The 15013-nt window shown below is 53.8% G+C and overlaps 1 protein-coding gene across 2 annotated transcripts in view; it reads left to right on the top strand.

The window, feature by feature from the left end:
- The window catches only part of DOC2B (double C2 domain beta), a 39597-nt gene continuing 24584 nt past the window's right edge, over positions 1 to 15013 (top strand). The window contains exons 1-4 of one of the 2 annotated variants that reach the window (XM_056353317.1): positions 1 to 232; positions 1582 to 1746; positions 2837 to 3379; positions 14670 to 14749. In XM_056353317.1, the coding sequence (XP_056209292.1) occupies positions 3049 to 3379; positions 14670 to 14749 (411 nt within the window). In that variant the 5' untranslated portion in view covers positions 1 to 232; positions 1582 to 1746; positions 2837 to 3048. The remainder of the gene's footprint in view (positions 233 to 1581; positions 1747 to 2836; positions 3380 to 14669; positions 14750 to 15013) is intronic. The other variant, XM_056353325.1, reaches the window with a different exon arrangement.

Below are 15013 nucleotides of genomic sequence, written 5' to 3'. Positions count from 1 at the left end.
AGACGGTGGGAATTAAAAGCTTTACCTGGAAACTGGCTTTGTATCTCCAAGCCCGGCTTTTGTCTCCCAGCCCAACTATCTATTTTTGTCCTTCTATACTCTGTGTTGTTGTGTGTCGTGTATGCCAGTGCTTGGTGCCTGGTTGTGCAGCCAGCCCCAGCGACATTTGAGGAGCCCTCACTAAATACTGGACTGTGCAGCCTAGGAAGAAACATTCAGGCAGTATGAGAAGGTAGGCAAAGTGTAGTTTATCAAAACCAAGCTGCTTTGGGACTCATTAAAAGCTAAGGAAAGGCTCCAGCTGCTTTCATTGGGCTTGGGATCGGTCAGAGACTAGATAATTCCATCTGGGCTATTAGCAGTAAGGCTTGCTTGCTTTTGTTTCAGTCTGTAAGGTTTGGGGACAGGGTCTCCCTTGGGGGCCAGTCCTTCCCTGACAGGAGGAAGGTTTGCCTGCTTCAGCTCTGTCTTTGCTTTTCCCTTAATCTGGTCCCTGCGTGCACCCTGCCCTTTGTGTCATCGGTTGCTCTCTGCATCCCTGGGTGAGCTGAGCATCTCCCGTCAGTGCTGCTGGGCCTTGATCCCAGCTGTGGGCTGTCAGTGGTATGGGTCAGCTTTCGGGGTGCTGCAGAGGGCTCGCCTTAATTCCCAGAGCCTTGACTTTCTGACCTATAGAAAAACCCTCGTCTGTTTGGGTCTTGTGCTCTTTGAGGAAACATTTGAAATAATGATGCTTTTGTAACGGTAATAATGACATTAGGCTCTCATATGTAACTTTATTTATTTATTTATTTGTCCTTTCTTAGAGGGAATTGCTGCTATTTTCTGGGCATCGGGCCCAATTCTTGCTTTGTTCTGTCTGAGTCCACACCGCATCCCGGATACTGCACCCAAAGGTGGAGCCTGTGTGGATGAGCACATCCAGACTGCTCTAAACCCGGAGGCAGATCTTTGTGCCTCCCATTACATTCCCACCCATTGTCTTGCCACCTGCGAGGTTTTCAGACTCGACCACATGATTGCAAAGCAGGTGGCATTTCCATCTAAATTAATATACTAGGAGTCCTTGGATGTGGGAAGGGGGTTAAGCTGGCTCAGGCTGGATCTGCTGTTGGACCTTGCTGCAAGAGACCCGTTTGTCTCCTGGTAGAGCAGCACAGATCACCTCTACACAATAGGTGGGAGCTGCCTTGAAGCGAAAATATGGCAGAGAGAGGAAGGAACGGCTGAGCGGTCTCCTGTTCTCCCAGGTCATTAGAGCATCCGTGTGCATCGTGTCTAGGTACAGAGCGATGACAAGTTTGGATGCTTCAGGAGAGAAATGTTTGCTTCCTGGAGAGAAGCAAATTAGGTTAGTTTGCCTAGTGTCAGTATGGTATGAGTCAGGGATGTTCATGAACATTTACCAAAATCTGAATGAAAACTGAATTTGTCATTACATAAAAAGGTTGGGTGTCATTTTACTGAGTTTTGGGAAAAATTCTCCAAATAATGGAGCCTTATTGTTAATAGACATCTGCAAGCCAGCCTGCAGGAGACTGCAGTTCTGTGTGCATTGATACAGGATCTGTGTGTTGTCAGGTTACCTGGCGGTACCAGCTGTGATCAACTTAACATGGTGATGGGTGACCAGGGCATGCAGTGTGTTCCAGCTTCGTGCCAGACCCACCACGCTTGAGCCAGCAGAAAGTCTGTGCTGTGGGAGCTGCCCCTACAAAATATTTCAGACACATTTTCCTGGGCAGGGTAAGTTTATGTGCATTTTGCACCATGTTCTCACAGCATTTCTCTTCTGCACTCCTTGCTCAAAAGTCTGCTTCCAGTAGCTTGTGGAACCACGGATTTATTGATTTGAACACAGGAGGAGATCAGGTAAAAACACTGGTTTGAGACCAACTCCCTGAGCAAACCACAGCTCAGCATTTTCCAGGGAGCCTGTGGCAGGCTGCAGGGAGCCTGTCCCCTTCCTAGCTGGTTATGGGACCCTGTCCCTTCCCGGAAAGGTTGCCAAAGGAGTGCTGAGTGTGGCCACGCTGTCTGTGGGTCGTGGCCCAGCCCATTGCTCACTCCTCTGTGATGCTTTACCTGCTGCATTGCTCTATGCCAGCAGCCACAAGCTGGTTGGGAGAGGCTGTGTTGGCTGTGCTGCGAGCAAGTGCCATGTGTTACTTCAGTCCCTGGTGTGTTCCCAGCCCCAGAAGCTGTGGGCAGCTCGCCCAGCCCACCTGGCTGGTGCTGAGCTCTGGAGGGGTTGTTGCTGTGAGCTGGGGTCTGCTACAGCAGCAGGGCACCAGATCTGGGCTGCCCCTACCCCTGTGAGCAGCGCTGTGACTGGAGCTGGCAATGGGCAGTGTGCCACCTGTGTCCCTGCTCAGTATGCAGCAGAGCACCTCCCTGGCACGGCCCCGCAGTGAGCTGGGGGGGCATGGGGGCTGTCACAGTCGCCAGGGGCTGGGGCAGCCCTTTTTCCCCTCCACAGCACGCCTGGGGTGCAGCGCAACGGGACAGCAGCTCCTGACCCTGTGCGGTGACCTTGCCCCCTTCGGAGAGGTCTGGTGGGGACCGACCCTGCTTTGGCAGGGAGATGGGGTGAACGGGTGTGGGGAGGTGATCCTCAACCCAACTTCTTTTCTCCCCCTGGGCATGGTGGGGCTTTGCTGGGAAATGGACAGGGGGCTGCCTGCCCACACTGGCAGCTGTGTGGCCAGGGCGGTGGGCTGGCCACAGCCCTCATTCCTCCGCTGCTGGGTACCGCTTTGTTGCTAGCTGGTGACATCACCCGAGAGCCCACCCCCTGCCTCTTATCCGTCTCTCCGTCTCGCTCATTTATTCACAGGCAGCGCTGGCAGGATCAGGGGCTGTGCGAGAGCCAGAGCTGGCGGCAGCAGCATGCGTGCGGCATCTGAGGCACAGGGCGCGAGAACCACGTAAGGTGCCTGCCAGAGCCTCCCCCCTCACCTGCCTCCACTTCGACTGGCAGAAACTTCACAGCTCCCTCACACGCAGTCCGGGCTTCTCCGGGGGGGCTTGGCACTGACAGCTGCATGCATGACACTCCGAAAAGGAGAGAAAATGACCATAAGTATCCAGGAGCACATGGCTATTGACGTCTGTCCTGGACCCATCAAACCCATCAAGCAGATCTCCGACTACTTCCCCCGCTTCCCTCGCGGGCTCCCTGCCACCGTCGGCCGCAGCAGTGCCCTGCGCTCCACCGTCAGCCAGTCCTCTGTCAGCCCCGCTGAGGCCCCCCGTGAAGAGGATGAAGACGTGGACCAGCTTTTTGGGGCATATGGCACGACACCCACCGAGCAGCCAGCCAAGTGCCAAGCACCTGAGGAGGTGGTGGACCCCGAGGGCTATGAGTCTGACGACTGCAGTGAGTTCCTAAGTTTTCACGGGAGTTTGCTGGGTGCTGGGGGCGATGGTGGGTTTTAGGACTGGTCCCCCATCTTGTTGACTGAGCCGTGTGCCCTTCCTGGCTGCTGGCCATGCTGTCCATCCCTGGGATTACATTGCAGCAGGGACCAGCCCTCTGCTCTAGCCAGGGAGGCTGTCACAGCACTGCTCCGGTGCTGCCCCTGGGTGGAGGGAGGCCCTGGGAGTGTCCCTGCTGCAGCGAGGCTGGCCGCTGAGCCCAAACTAGGGAAGTCTCCCAAGAGCCACCAGTTGCTGTGCTTTGCCGTTGTGGTTGATTCGCTTCTCTGCCTCGTCCCTGCTCAGCTCCTTGCTTCCGAAGGCTGTCAGCTGGGCTCAGACCCTTTGGTTAATCTGTCTCAGTGGTGCAGCCTGCTCCAGCCACCCTGCTGATTAGCTGGCAATACGCTCCAGCATCACCCAGCTCCAGATAGGGGAGATTTGTTCGGAATGACATCTGCCTGGGAAATCTCTGCCCTCTCCCTCGGCAAACTCCAGCGTGTCATTCCTCACCCTCCAGCTGCAGACAGAGCTCTGCAGGAGACATGGGGAGGCTTTTGAACTGAAGGCTTTGGTTCTGGTAAATGCAGGTGTTTGCAGCGAGGTTTAACCCCTCCCTACCTAAAATGTCCTTCCCACCCAGCTCGGTGGAGCTTGCAGGCTGCAAAGCAGCTGCTGTCTGGCTCTGCCAGCCACGGTGGCTGAGATAACATTGCTTTCCTTGAGATCTGTTAAAATCCAAGGTCTCAATTCAGCCCAGCCTTTAGGGGCCAGATCCTGCATGGGGCTGAGCAAAAAGTTTGAAGCCAGGAGATGCTAAGGAAGGGAGTCGAGTCAGTGCTGCTGAGTGGTGCTGCGTGCTCATCTTAGGGGAAGGCGGAGGCTGAGCTCCCACAACGCTGAGCTGTTTATGGCCCAGCGCCGGGCAGGTGGTGGCTTTCCCTGTGCAAAATGTCACAGCCCTGCCTTGGCATTGCTTTGTCGCTGCTGGGCTAGCCTGGGCTGCTGCCCTCTGTGCCGGACCCCAGAGCATGACCCCAGGGAGAGCTCCCCAAGGCGATGTGCTTGCTGTAAGGCGGCACGGCTACCCCCATGCCCCCTTTGCCTGCTGACCACCAGCTACAGCTCTGAGAGAGGCTGGGGCTCTGGGTTCAAGCCCCAGACTGACATTCCCTTTCTCCCTATCCTGGCGTTGGGGTCATGCTGTTGCTGGAGGCAGTGAGACCTGCTGCACTCCCAGGGAGAATATCTCTGCTAAGCCGTGTTTGTCCCAGACGGGCAGTTAACAGTGACTTTAACCGGATTTGAGTTATTTGCTGCTCTAATTATTAGATTGTCTTTGCTTGTCCCAGCAATAGAAATGGGAACAACTGGGCTTCAGGGGCAGAGGTGTGTGTGGGAGCTGAAGTGCTCAGGGGCCCTGGGGTGCAGTGCTTTCACCGGGTGACTCATGGGGAAATTGCCCAGGGCACTGCATTCTGCATTCAGCCCTGCCAGTGATTCTGGAAGCGGCTCAGCTCCCAGCGTGGCTTGGCTCAGTGCAGGGGGGCCAGCGGGTGTTTGTCTCACCCTGGCTGTTGTTAGGAAGAGTGTTTCTTGCAGTGTAACAGGTGTCAGGCAAACTGCTGAGGCTATTCTGCCAGATGTGTATGTGTGTGTGGGGGTCAGCTGGCAAAGGCACAGTGGTGCCAGGAGCAGAGCAGGGAGGTGGGACTGTTAGTGTCACATCTCTGGGGACAGCACGGGATGACCCCAGCTGCTCTCAAGACACTGGCATAAATGTGCAGGATGAGGCTGTTGCTCCTCCATGTTTAGCAGCCAAGTTGCAAAGCCAGAGGAGGGCTCGATGGTCCCATTTCCCAGGCAGGGAGCTGGGAGGCGATTTGTGCAGCCTGACTTGAGCCATCAGCTACACTGAAGAGTGTCTTTCAGCTCCCCCACTTCCCTGGCGGGTGATTCAGGGCTGCTGCATTAGTCACCTGCACTATATTTCCCCTGGGGAACCTGTCTCTGCCTGTGCAGTAAGAGGGTGTTGGGGTTAAGGTGGTGGCAGTACCCTCAGGTGACACATCGGGTTCAGGGAGTTGACAGAGGTCTCCAGGGGTGATGGTTTTGGAGCCTGGGTGCAGCGCCCACAAGATGAGGTCTTGCCAGGCAGGGGCACATCTTGCCTTGCGCTGCAGAGATGCTCCCGGCACAGCCCCGGAGAGGTGCGGGGAGAGTGATTTTGCCCTGGCAGGACCCATCGGGAGGAGAAGAGGATGGCTCCTTCCCATTTGTCCTATCTGCTTGTGAGTTTCCCTCCTCCAACACCAAAGCAATGGTGCTGGCTGACCGGGTGGGAGGGGTAGAGCTGCCCCTGCCTGGAGAAATGCAGCATTTGTCTGGTGTTGCCCGACTCTCCTCTCGTTCCTGCCCAGGTTTACTTCTCCAGCCTGGTGTTTCTGGGTTTCCAGCAGCACCAGCTTGACGGGTGACAGGGCCGTGTTGCTCAGTCACCACAGCACTGCAGGGTGGCATCGGGCTGGTGTGTTGCTGCCAGCCTCGCTGCCTGACCTCTGGCACCCCTGGTAGGGCTGCAGGGAGTGGTGCAGGGTAGGTCCTGCCTGTGCCCTGCTGCAGCTCGCCTGGGCTGGCTCTCTGCACCACTTTTCTTAATCCTTTGCTGAGTTGTGTTCCTGACCCCACCAGCAATTCTGGGAGGTGCCTGAGGAGCTGGCAGGAGCTCCCCTCCTCCAGACAGCCTCTCCCTGGGATGTGGGCAGCCCCAGAGCAGAGCAGCCCTGGGAGAAGCATCGGTGTCTGCTCCCATCCAAGTTGGGTCACCTGACCCAGAGGTTTGGCATCCACAGGGAGCCAGGGACGTGTGTGTGTGTATGCATGTTTGGTCCTTTGCAAAACCAAGAATCCCAGGGATGCAGGATGCAGGTGGGATCCCTTCAGAGATGAGCAGGGACCCAGCCAAGGTGCAGTAGGGTAGGAGGGGACCCGCTGCCACAGGCAGATGACACCAGTCACTGGGAGGCTGACGAAGAGGCTCAGGTTGATGGCTCTGGAACACATGAGGCTGAGGCCAGTGGATCAGGGCACCACAATGCAGCCCTGCAGAGCTGAGGAACACAGTGCTCAGGGGAGCAGTGAAGGTAGCAAGGAAAACAAGCGTGGTCCCTGCAGGGCAGCTGTAACCAGCCTGTTGAATGCAGTGAGAGGCCAGGAGCAGGCAGGGCCAGGGAGCTAACAGAGCAGATAATGAGCAGAGACGTCAAGACTGGTGTTCTGGGAACACCAGGAATCGCATGGAACCAGCCCTTCCCATAGGACCCGCCAGCAGTGCTTCTGTGAGGATTTGCACGGTTGTGGTTGGCACCCTCTGGCCAGCCAGATGGTGATGAGTCCTCTGGCACCCTTGGGAGAGGGAGTCATCACTGCCCTATGCCTCCTCTATCCTCCATCTGCAGGGGTGCTCTGGGACTGGAGCCCAAGCTGTACAGAGCAGGACTCTTCCCACAGCAGGTTTGTCCCCAGCGGAGCTGCTGAGAAGGTGGAATGAGGCAGGAGAGGCTGGGAAATGCATGTTTGATGCAAACCCTGCAGAAGAGTGGCTTGGTGCTGTTGGACCAGCACTAGCATCTGCTGTGAGCTGAGAGGATCAGGAGGGATTTGGGGCTGGGAAGCAGGGAGGTTCACTCCTACTGCCTGGGGACACCCAGCTGTCACCTCATCTTTGGTTCCCCTGGCTGGTGCCCTGTGACAGGAGCAGAGCCCTGGCCCCTGGGGTCTCCAGCCACCAGGGATGCATTCCACCCAGTCAGGTGACACACCACTGGGGGAGCTTGGTTCTCAAGGAAAATAAGCAAATGCCAGCTAGGTGGCAATGTGCCACCTGGGAAGAGTTGGGTCTCGCCTGCTGTCTCCCCTGATTTCATGCAAATCACTGCCTTGATTTACTTTCCCCTCCACAGCACCAGTGTGAATTTATACCTGACAGAATTTTAAAGGTCTCTGAAATCTCTGCACAAGCAGTACAGAGGTAGAAACGTGGTCCCTCTGAGGGAGCACTGCTGTGGCTTCTCTCACCAGGGTACAGCACTGGAGAGAGCAGCCGTACAGCTTCTTCTGTAATGTGCAAGCAAGTTTCTAGCCCTTGAAGAAATGTTCCGTTCCCCTGAGCTGTTGTTTGGCTTTGGAGCAAGGCTGTGGCTAGTGCTGGAATTTCCTCCCTCCTCTGTATGTGTTTGGCTCTGGGTTTTTGGCTGGGGAGGCAGCCCAAGAGCAGGGGGTTGCAGTGGGAGCTGGCATTTCTGGAAGAGCTGCCCTATACTGTTCCTGCCAGTGCTCCAGGGCTGTTTATGTATGTGAAAACCCAGCCAGTTTTATAGTGTGCACAGCTTTATTCATGGGAGGAGCAGGCTTGTGAGCTTCCAAGCTGCAGCAGCCTAAAAATGAATTCTCCAAACTACAGCTGAGAGGCCCGTCCTGGTGCATGGCTGCTTGTGACGCCTGCTGCAAGCAACGCCACAGAAGTTATTTAGGAAGATTCTTATTTTGAGCAAAGAAGCTAATTAGGCAGGCAAAGCCATCATGCAGATATTAATTACTGGCTGCTTAAAGACATAAAGAAGAATGAAGGTCTTAAGGGGTGCAGGGTTTGCAAGTCACCTGGCAATGCTTTTGGCCAGACAGAAGGAGGCAGAAGAGACGATGAAGAGAAATGTGCATTGAAATGAGGAGGATATTTACTTCTGAAATGCAGCTCCTTAGCATATGCTGCCACTGCTATTTATAACCTTTGAATCGTCTTTTCAATCCAGATAAGGCCAAAAGAAGTATTTTTTAACTCAGGAAACTAAACAAACCACCACTGATTACAGCAGAGCCTGGAGCACGATTTTGCCAACTGTACCACAACCTGAGGTTCATACGCCAGTGTCAGACCTGAGGTTTAGGAGCTTGTAGCTCTCCCAGGGGAGACACAAGGTGTAAACCAAGGTGACTTTGGATTAGCTCCTGTATGGTTTCCTACAGGATACTTGGGTATCAGGAAGGTGCTGGTGTGCGGTGAGCTCTTACCCTTTCCTGCTGGCCAACCCCATCAGTGGTCCAGGCTGAGGCTGTTCATCGGGGGCTCCTGGTACTCCAAGGAGCCGAGGAGCCTTTAGCCCCTGGAGATGCTCATTCCGAGGGTGGCTGTGGCCAGGGACACCCTGAAGCACTGGAGGTAAATGCAGAGCCCCCAGTGAGGCCACACGTGAGGGTGAGAAGGGTCTGTCCAGGCATTTCTCCTCCAACAGTAATAGAAGGAACATATGGGCTGTGGCCTCCAGCATCTCTGCTAATGAAGGAGCTGTGCAGCTGCTGGTTAATGAGGAGCCCTCCTTCTGCCTGGCTCCCTCCCTCCCTGTCCAGCAGCCTGCCCAGCTATTCACCTTCCCCTGGTCCTGGAGTGCAGGAGGGGAGACAACGCCCAGCTGGAGGAGGGAGGCTCCCTGCCCCGAAGGGGCCCTGCCACCCTCATCCGTTCACTGACACCCCTTCCTTCAATGCACTCAAGCCCAAGGGGTTCCCAGATCTTTCATCTTTGTATTTAACACTGAAGGCAGTTTTGGGGGGTTGTTAATTGCAATACTGTATTTCATTAAAGGAAGAGAGAGGGAGAGATTTGAAGGCCATCTCTAAATTGAAATTGCTGAAAGTCTAATTGCTGCTGACATCAGGGACCATTTAGTGCTGTAAAACATAATTGCATCTCTGAACTGTTCTGAGCAGATAAGTGTTCCTCTGAACACTCCTCCTGAAGAAGACAGAAGAGCTGATGAGCATCCATCAACCAGCCTCATGAAGAAGTAGCTTCCTGCTCTGGAGGTTGCCAGGGGCTGGCGCTGTGTCTCTGAAATGAAGTAATATTAATTGCCATAGATTTTAAGTGGAAAAAAAAGGCAGTGAGCAATTACAAGACAGAGAAGTTGTGCTTCTTCCTCACTCTTGGTCTTGTTGAATTCAACCACATCTGTGGAGCTCTCAAGGAAGGAAGGTCTCCTGCCTGTGTGCTGCATCTGGTCCCTGCTGGGTTTGCGTGTAGGACTGGGAACATCCTACCCTGTTTGCAGCAGCAGATCAGAGTCCTGCGATGCTGCCAGCTGGCACCACATGGTCCAGGTGCTGATGGAAATACCTGTGTCCCAGCATGGTGTACTGCCCCTGGGACATGTCCCAGAACTTTCCACAGGAAACTTTTTCATGGAGTAGCTCATAGTATTACTGACTTTCAGAAGTGTCTGGTTTCCACCTGCCTTCACCACTTCCCCAGGTGATGCTGAAACCCACAGTAAAGCCTGTAGATACAGTAGCTGTAGATTCATGCCAGAGGTCAGTGCTACTACCAGACCTGGGGGCTTGCAGCTGCCAGGGTCTGCAGCACCTTGACTTAGCACCTTGTGGGATTCATCCCTGATGAGCTGCACGCCCTCTCCCTGCGGAGGCACATGAGTTGCAAGCAGCAGCCCTAGCAGGTCTGTGCATGGACAGGGAGCGCTACAGGTGCTAGGTGAGCTTGGCCTCGGCTGTGGGAGCTCTTGGGACTGACAGTGCTGTTTTCCATGGGTAACTCTGGGAGTTTTCAGGAGTTCACTCCCATGTGCCCAGGGCATCAGTCCTTGAGCTGCCCTGGTGCTTGCTGCCAGCACTGCCCTATCTGTTGTGTGCTGCTGGACTGGGATGAGGTACTGCTGCAGCCAGGGAGGCAGGGGTGCACACAGCCTCCCACCAAAGTGATCTTCAGCAGCCCTGCTTGGAAACGGCAAGAAACAATTTCTGTGCCTCCTGAGGAGTCATTTACTAACATTTCACATGGGGCTGTAAGTGCACAGAATTACTTGCTGCCTTTCAGGACCTTTAAAATTATCTCCATTGCAGAGGAAAATTAAAGCAATGGAAGAATAGGGACCTGTCTTTTATAGTGCATTAAAAAATACCCAGTCTGAAGGTTACTGAACCTGTGCTTTCTGTAAGGGAGAGCTAATCCAGACAATCCCCAGCAGTCTTTTTACTGCTCTACTCGGATCTCCTGGCACAAAATCCATGAGCAGATTATCTTGGGAGCAGTGGTGCTGATAAGCAGAGGGACTTAAGGCTTTTGGACTTCTTTTTAATTAGTTCTGTAGTGGGGTTTTTTGTGTACACCTCAGTTTCTCCTAGCATAGAGCCTTGCTGGGCTTTCTAATAGCAGTTGCACGGCAAAAAGCTTCCCTGGCTTTGGAAGTTAAGGAGCCCACTCAGTCATCACTTCCTTCCTCTGCAGGCTTTGCTGAAGTTTGTGGGTCTGTTCTGCAAGCTTTGGTGCCTGTTCCTTGTCTTGAACATCTCTTGGGCTGAGAAACTCTTCTCCTTGGGGTGTCCCAGGATACCGAGGGGGTGGATCTGCCACCTGCATGGGCCAGGCATGGGGGACGTAGCCTGCAAGGGCAGGGGCTGGGCAAGGGAGCAGAGCAAAGATTTATCACTGCGTTTTGCCTTTCATCCCACAGGTATAAATAGAAGCTACTTCAGCTTCCCCATCACCCTGGGCGCTGATGGGAAATGTCAGCAATAAACAAATTTCTGCCGACTCCACCAAGAAGGGCGGTAGCGGCGCTGTGCCAGGATGCCGCGCTGCCTGCAGGCTCCAGGCACACTCTCCATGTCCCGTGGCTAAGCCTGGAGGTACATCTGCCAGTTACGCTGGCCTCTAATAACTTTGTGGCCCACTGAATTAATCAGGATGCTCAAAGGTCAGTGGGAGAAGAGCCACATTCCTGTGCAAGTCAGATGTATTTCCTTTTTAGAGCCAGTGTTAAATGCCAGACCTGGCTGGCACCTTCCCATTAATCTCTCCCAATTCACAGAGGGGAAAGAGGGTCAGAACCTGCTAATGAGTTCAGCTCTCCTAATGGTTATTTTATCATTGGAGCAGAATAATTGTAATAATAATGATACATCCTGCCTGCTGTCTGAGGAGCGCAAAGCTGCCTTTGTAATGCCTGACAAAGACATTTATTTATATTTTTTTATTTGCAGCCTGTGTGATTAGAGGGCAGTGTTCAGAATAGCCCAGTCGAGTTAAATACATCTAGTAACAGCGCTTCGAGTCTAATTGCTGCCCTTTTCTTTTTTAGGCACTTGCTCCCCTAATTAAGAGCACAATCGAGTTGCATCTCAGCTGTGAGGATGGGTGGGAGCGGGGAAAGCAATCAAAGAAGGGCGATTCGGCTGCTTTGCAGAGGGCTCTGTTTGGAGCTGACTGCTGCAGCCTGGAGGCTTTGGGCCCAATCCTGCCAGCTGGAGATGGCAGGTCTCCCACAGCCAAGGCTGGATATGCTGCCAGTGGTTTGCAGGATTGGTGAGAATGGTGAGACCCATGCTGGTGTTTCGGTGTTGGCTTGCCTGGCTGCTTGCTCAGTGTGCTCCCTGCTCTGGGAGCGCAGGGCCGGCTCTCCAGCTGGGCTGCAGTCCTGTGGGGGTTTGCATGGAGCTGGTGTGAGCTGCAGGGGTGGCTCCCACCCCTGGATTCAGCTGGAGGTCTCCTGCTGCCATCTCTGGGAGCGGCTGGCCGGGGATGCAGGCAGCTTGGGCGCCAGCCTTGTCTCTGTCCTCACTGCTGTGCTGGATCTGGCTCCCAGCAGCACATCCCCAGGAGGTAACAGAGACTGTGGGGCTGCCACTGCATCGCAGGCGCTCTGCTCCTGTGGGAGATAGGTCCTCAGCATCCACCGCCCTGCTGGGTCCTGGCTCTGGCAGCAGTGCTCGCCCTAGGCTCTGTAACAGCACCTTAGCTGCCAAAGCCCAAGTTAGCCTGATCCTTTTTGTCATCTCCATACGGCTGCATTTTTAAGCAATTAGCATAACATGTTCTACTGATGTTTTTACATTCCTCTGCCGAAGGCTGACCCTTCCTTGAGAAACAAGGCTCACCATCAATGAACAATATCCCTGTATAAAGGAAAACCCCTCCAGGGCTGGAGGAGAGCTGGAGATGGAGGCCCACATGGCTGGGAGGAGCCATGCACCCCCATTCATGCCCTCCCATCTGCTGGCAGCTCTGAGATGAACTGCTCAAGGTTTGCTCATGGACCACCAGCACTGGGGAGCAGGACTTCAGTCCCCATCTGCAAAACAAGCATCTGCTGCTGAGTTACAGTGTTCTTAGTTTTTGCCCATCTTGCTGGAGCGGGACTCCCTGCTGCCCTCACCCCTGGGGCAGGTTGCGGTGCTGAGAGGACAGGAGGCTTTGTCAGTATTTCCTGGCTGAAGTCTGTTTTCACGCCAGGCTTTTAATTTGTTTCATAAATTGCCAAATCCAGTGAGCTAAGCCGCGGGCCCCCTTCTGTGATAAAAATAAAATAACAGCTTGAACTTGGGAGGGCCGAGCGGTGGGGCTGGCAGGAAGCGGTTGATTAAAGGGCAGGTGGAAATGATGAGGCTCTGAAACCGGAGGCTTCATCTTCCGCTCTCAAGTGAAAATGCAGATTTGTCGAGTTTTGCTGACTTGGCTTTTGCCCACGTGCTGTGGAGCCTCCTGCTACACACACCCCGTGAGCTCCCCACTGATGAGTGCAGGCAGGGGGCAGGCAGCCACCAGCACACTGTGCTTTCCTCCCCCTTGTGTGATGTACTGTGAGCCTGGCTGGTAGTTGCTCTGGAAATGCCTGTTTGGGCCAAACCCAGAGATGATGCACAAGGTGTTGCGGGTTTGGTCTCACCCTGTATCACTTCCATCTTCCCTGAGCCCTGGCAGGTAAACCCCACTGGTTTATGACTTACCTAAACCGATAGGTAATGCGCCATGAAATTACTCCAGAACAAGGAGGGATACATTATTCTGGCAGAAATCTCTCTGAATATTTGCTGTACTTTGAAGGCAAGATACTTGCTCTGGAGCAATGTTTTTTACTTGCTAGCAGGCATACCTGTAGTTCGCTTGTGTTTGGGCTGGGAGATCGCTGTGAAATTGCAGCAGGAAGATTTCAGTTCCCTGACTATCTGCCACCTCCCAGGGTGCCTTGCTGCAGAGGCTATTGACACTGGAAAAAAAGCACCTTCTTTCCTGCTAGAGAGTTTGTCTAACTTACCTCGCAGGCAACAAACGCTGCTTTAATACTAAGCAAAATCCTTCTGGTTTTTACTTTGGAATTTTTTTCCCCTGCTCTGAACCTGCATGCATGGCGGGAAGGTGCAGTTACCTTGGAAACAGTGGTGGGATGCTGCATGGTGGCAGGGCAGTGCTTCCCTTTTGGGAAGGTGGGCATGGAAAGGTGTGGGTTGCCAGGTCCAGAGCTGCCCTGGAAGTGCAAGGCTGGTGGCCAGCAAAGCTGTACCAGGGGAGATGCTGCTCTGCATCCAGGCTTTGGTGTGCAAATTGGCTCCAGGAGCCTTGAAGAAGGTTAAACCATGTTTCTGGAAATAATGTCTTTTTAAGGCTTTTCCTCTGTTTTGGATTAGCGTGACTTGCTCAGATCATCCAAAGGGAAAGAATTTCTCAAATCAAATGTTCTTTTGGTGCTGAGACTCTTTTGCTTTGTTCTGGTCTCTTGCCACTTCCCTGTGGTCCAATCCCAGGAGATGTCCCGTTGCTGCCATTCCTGGGTTGCAGATGCCGTAAGGGAATGCTGCTCTGATTAAAAGCTGTTGGTGTTTTTCATTTTAACCATAAAAGTATTTCCATTCTCACTGGGTTTAATTTACAGTTTGCAGCCAAATTGGAGCTGGGAAGGGATCCCATTGGTGGCTCATTTGTTTGAAGGTGTCAGTATACAAATACGCATTCTGGGAATGCAAGTGGTGCCGGAGGGGGAAGATGTGCTGAGTGGGCTTTGGCTGTGTCCCAGCTGTGCCCTGATCTTCCTGGAGAAGAGCCTTCAACTCCTGGGGTCCGGGAAGCTGCTGGCTGCAGTGGGGCTGCTGATACATGGGGGCGACCATGTGAAAGCCTGCAGAGGCATAGCCTCTGTGCTGGCTGCAGTGCCTGGGTGAGTCACAACGTTCATGCCTCTTGCTCCTCTCCCACAGCTGTACCAGCCCCACCGGCCAAATGTGGAGATGGCCACCAGCCTCCCAGCACAAAGCCATGTTTCATAACAGGGCTCACAGGATGGTATTTATGTGTTATAATGTCTGCAGTCGTTTCTCTAGCATCTTCATCCACTGCTTTTGTGCTTAGAGGGAGAAGAGCCAGTGTTTGTTGGGCCCTGCAGGTTAATAACATCTTTTCTCCTTTACAGCCACGCTGGGGACACTGGATTTCAGCTTGCTGTATGATCAAGAAAACAATGCTCTCCACTGCACGATCAATAAAGCCAAGGTATGTCTCTGTGCTGGGTGTGTGAGCAGCAAAGACCAAACGTGCCTGGAGGTGGCCACCTTTGTCCTGCATTACAGGGCCACCAGAGCCCTGACAAAACTACGAGGCCACCTGGGTGCCGTGGCTGTGCCAAACAAATGGGCAGCAATGAGGGGAGTGAATGGGGACACGTGGGTGTCCCCCTGTCCCTGGGTTGCACTGGGGGCTCTAGTGTCCCCAGCTGCAGCCATCCCTTTACCAATGTCACTTCCATCCTGACACCCA

This window comes from Falco biarmicus, chromosome 1 (genome assembly GCF_023638135.1).
Source record: "Falco biarmicus isolate bFalBia1 chromosome 1, bFalBia1.pri, whole genome shotgun sequence".
Lineage (NCBI taxonomy): Eukaryota > Metazoa > Chordata > Aves > Falconiformes > Falconidae > Falco > Falco biarmicus.
Note: the sequence above shows the minus strand (reverse complement) of the source record. Positions and strands in the feature narration are given on the sequence as shown.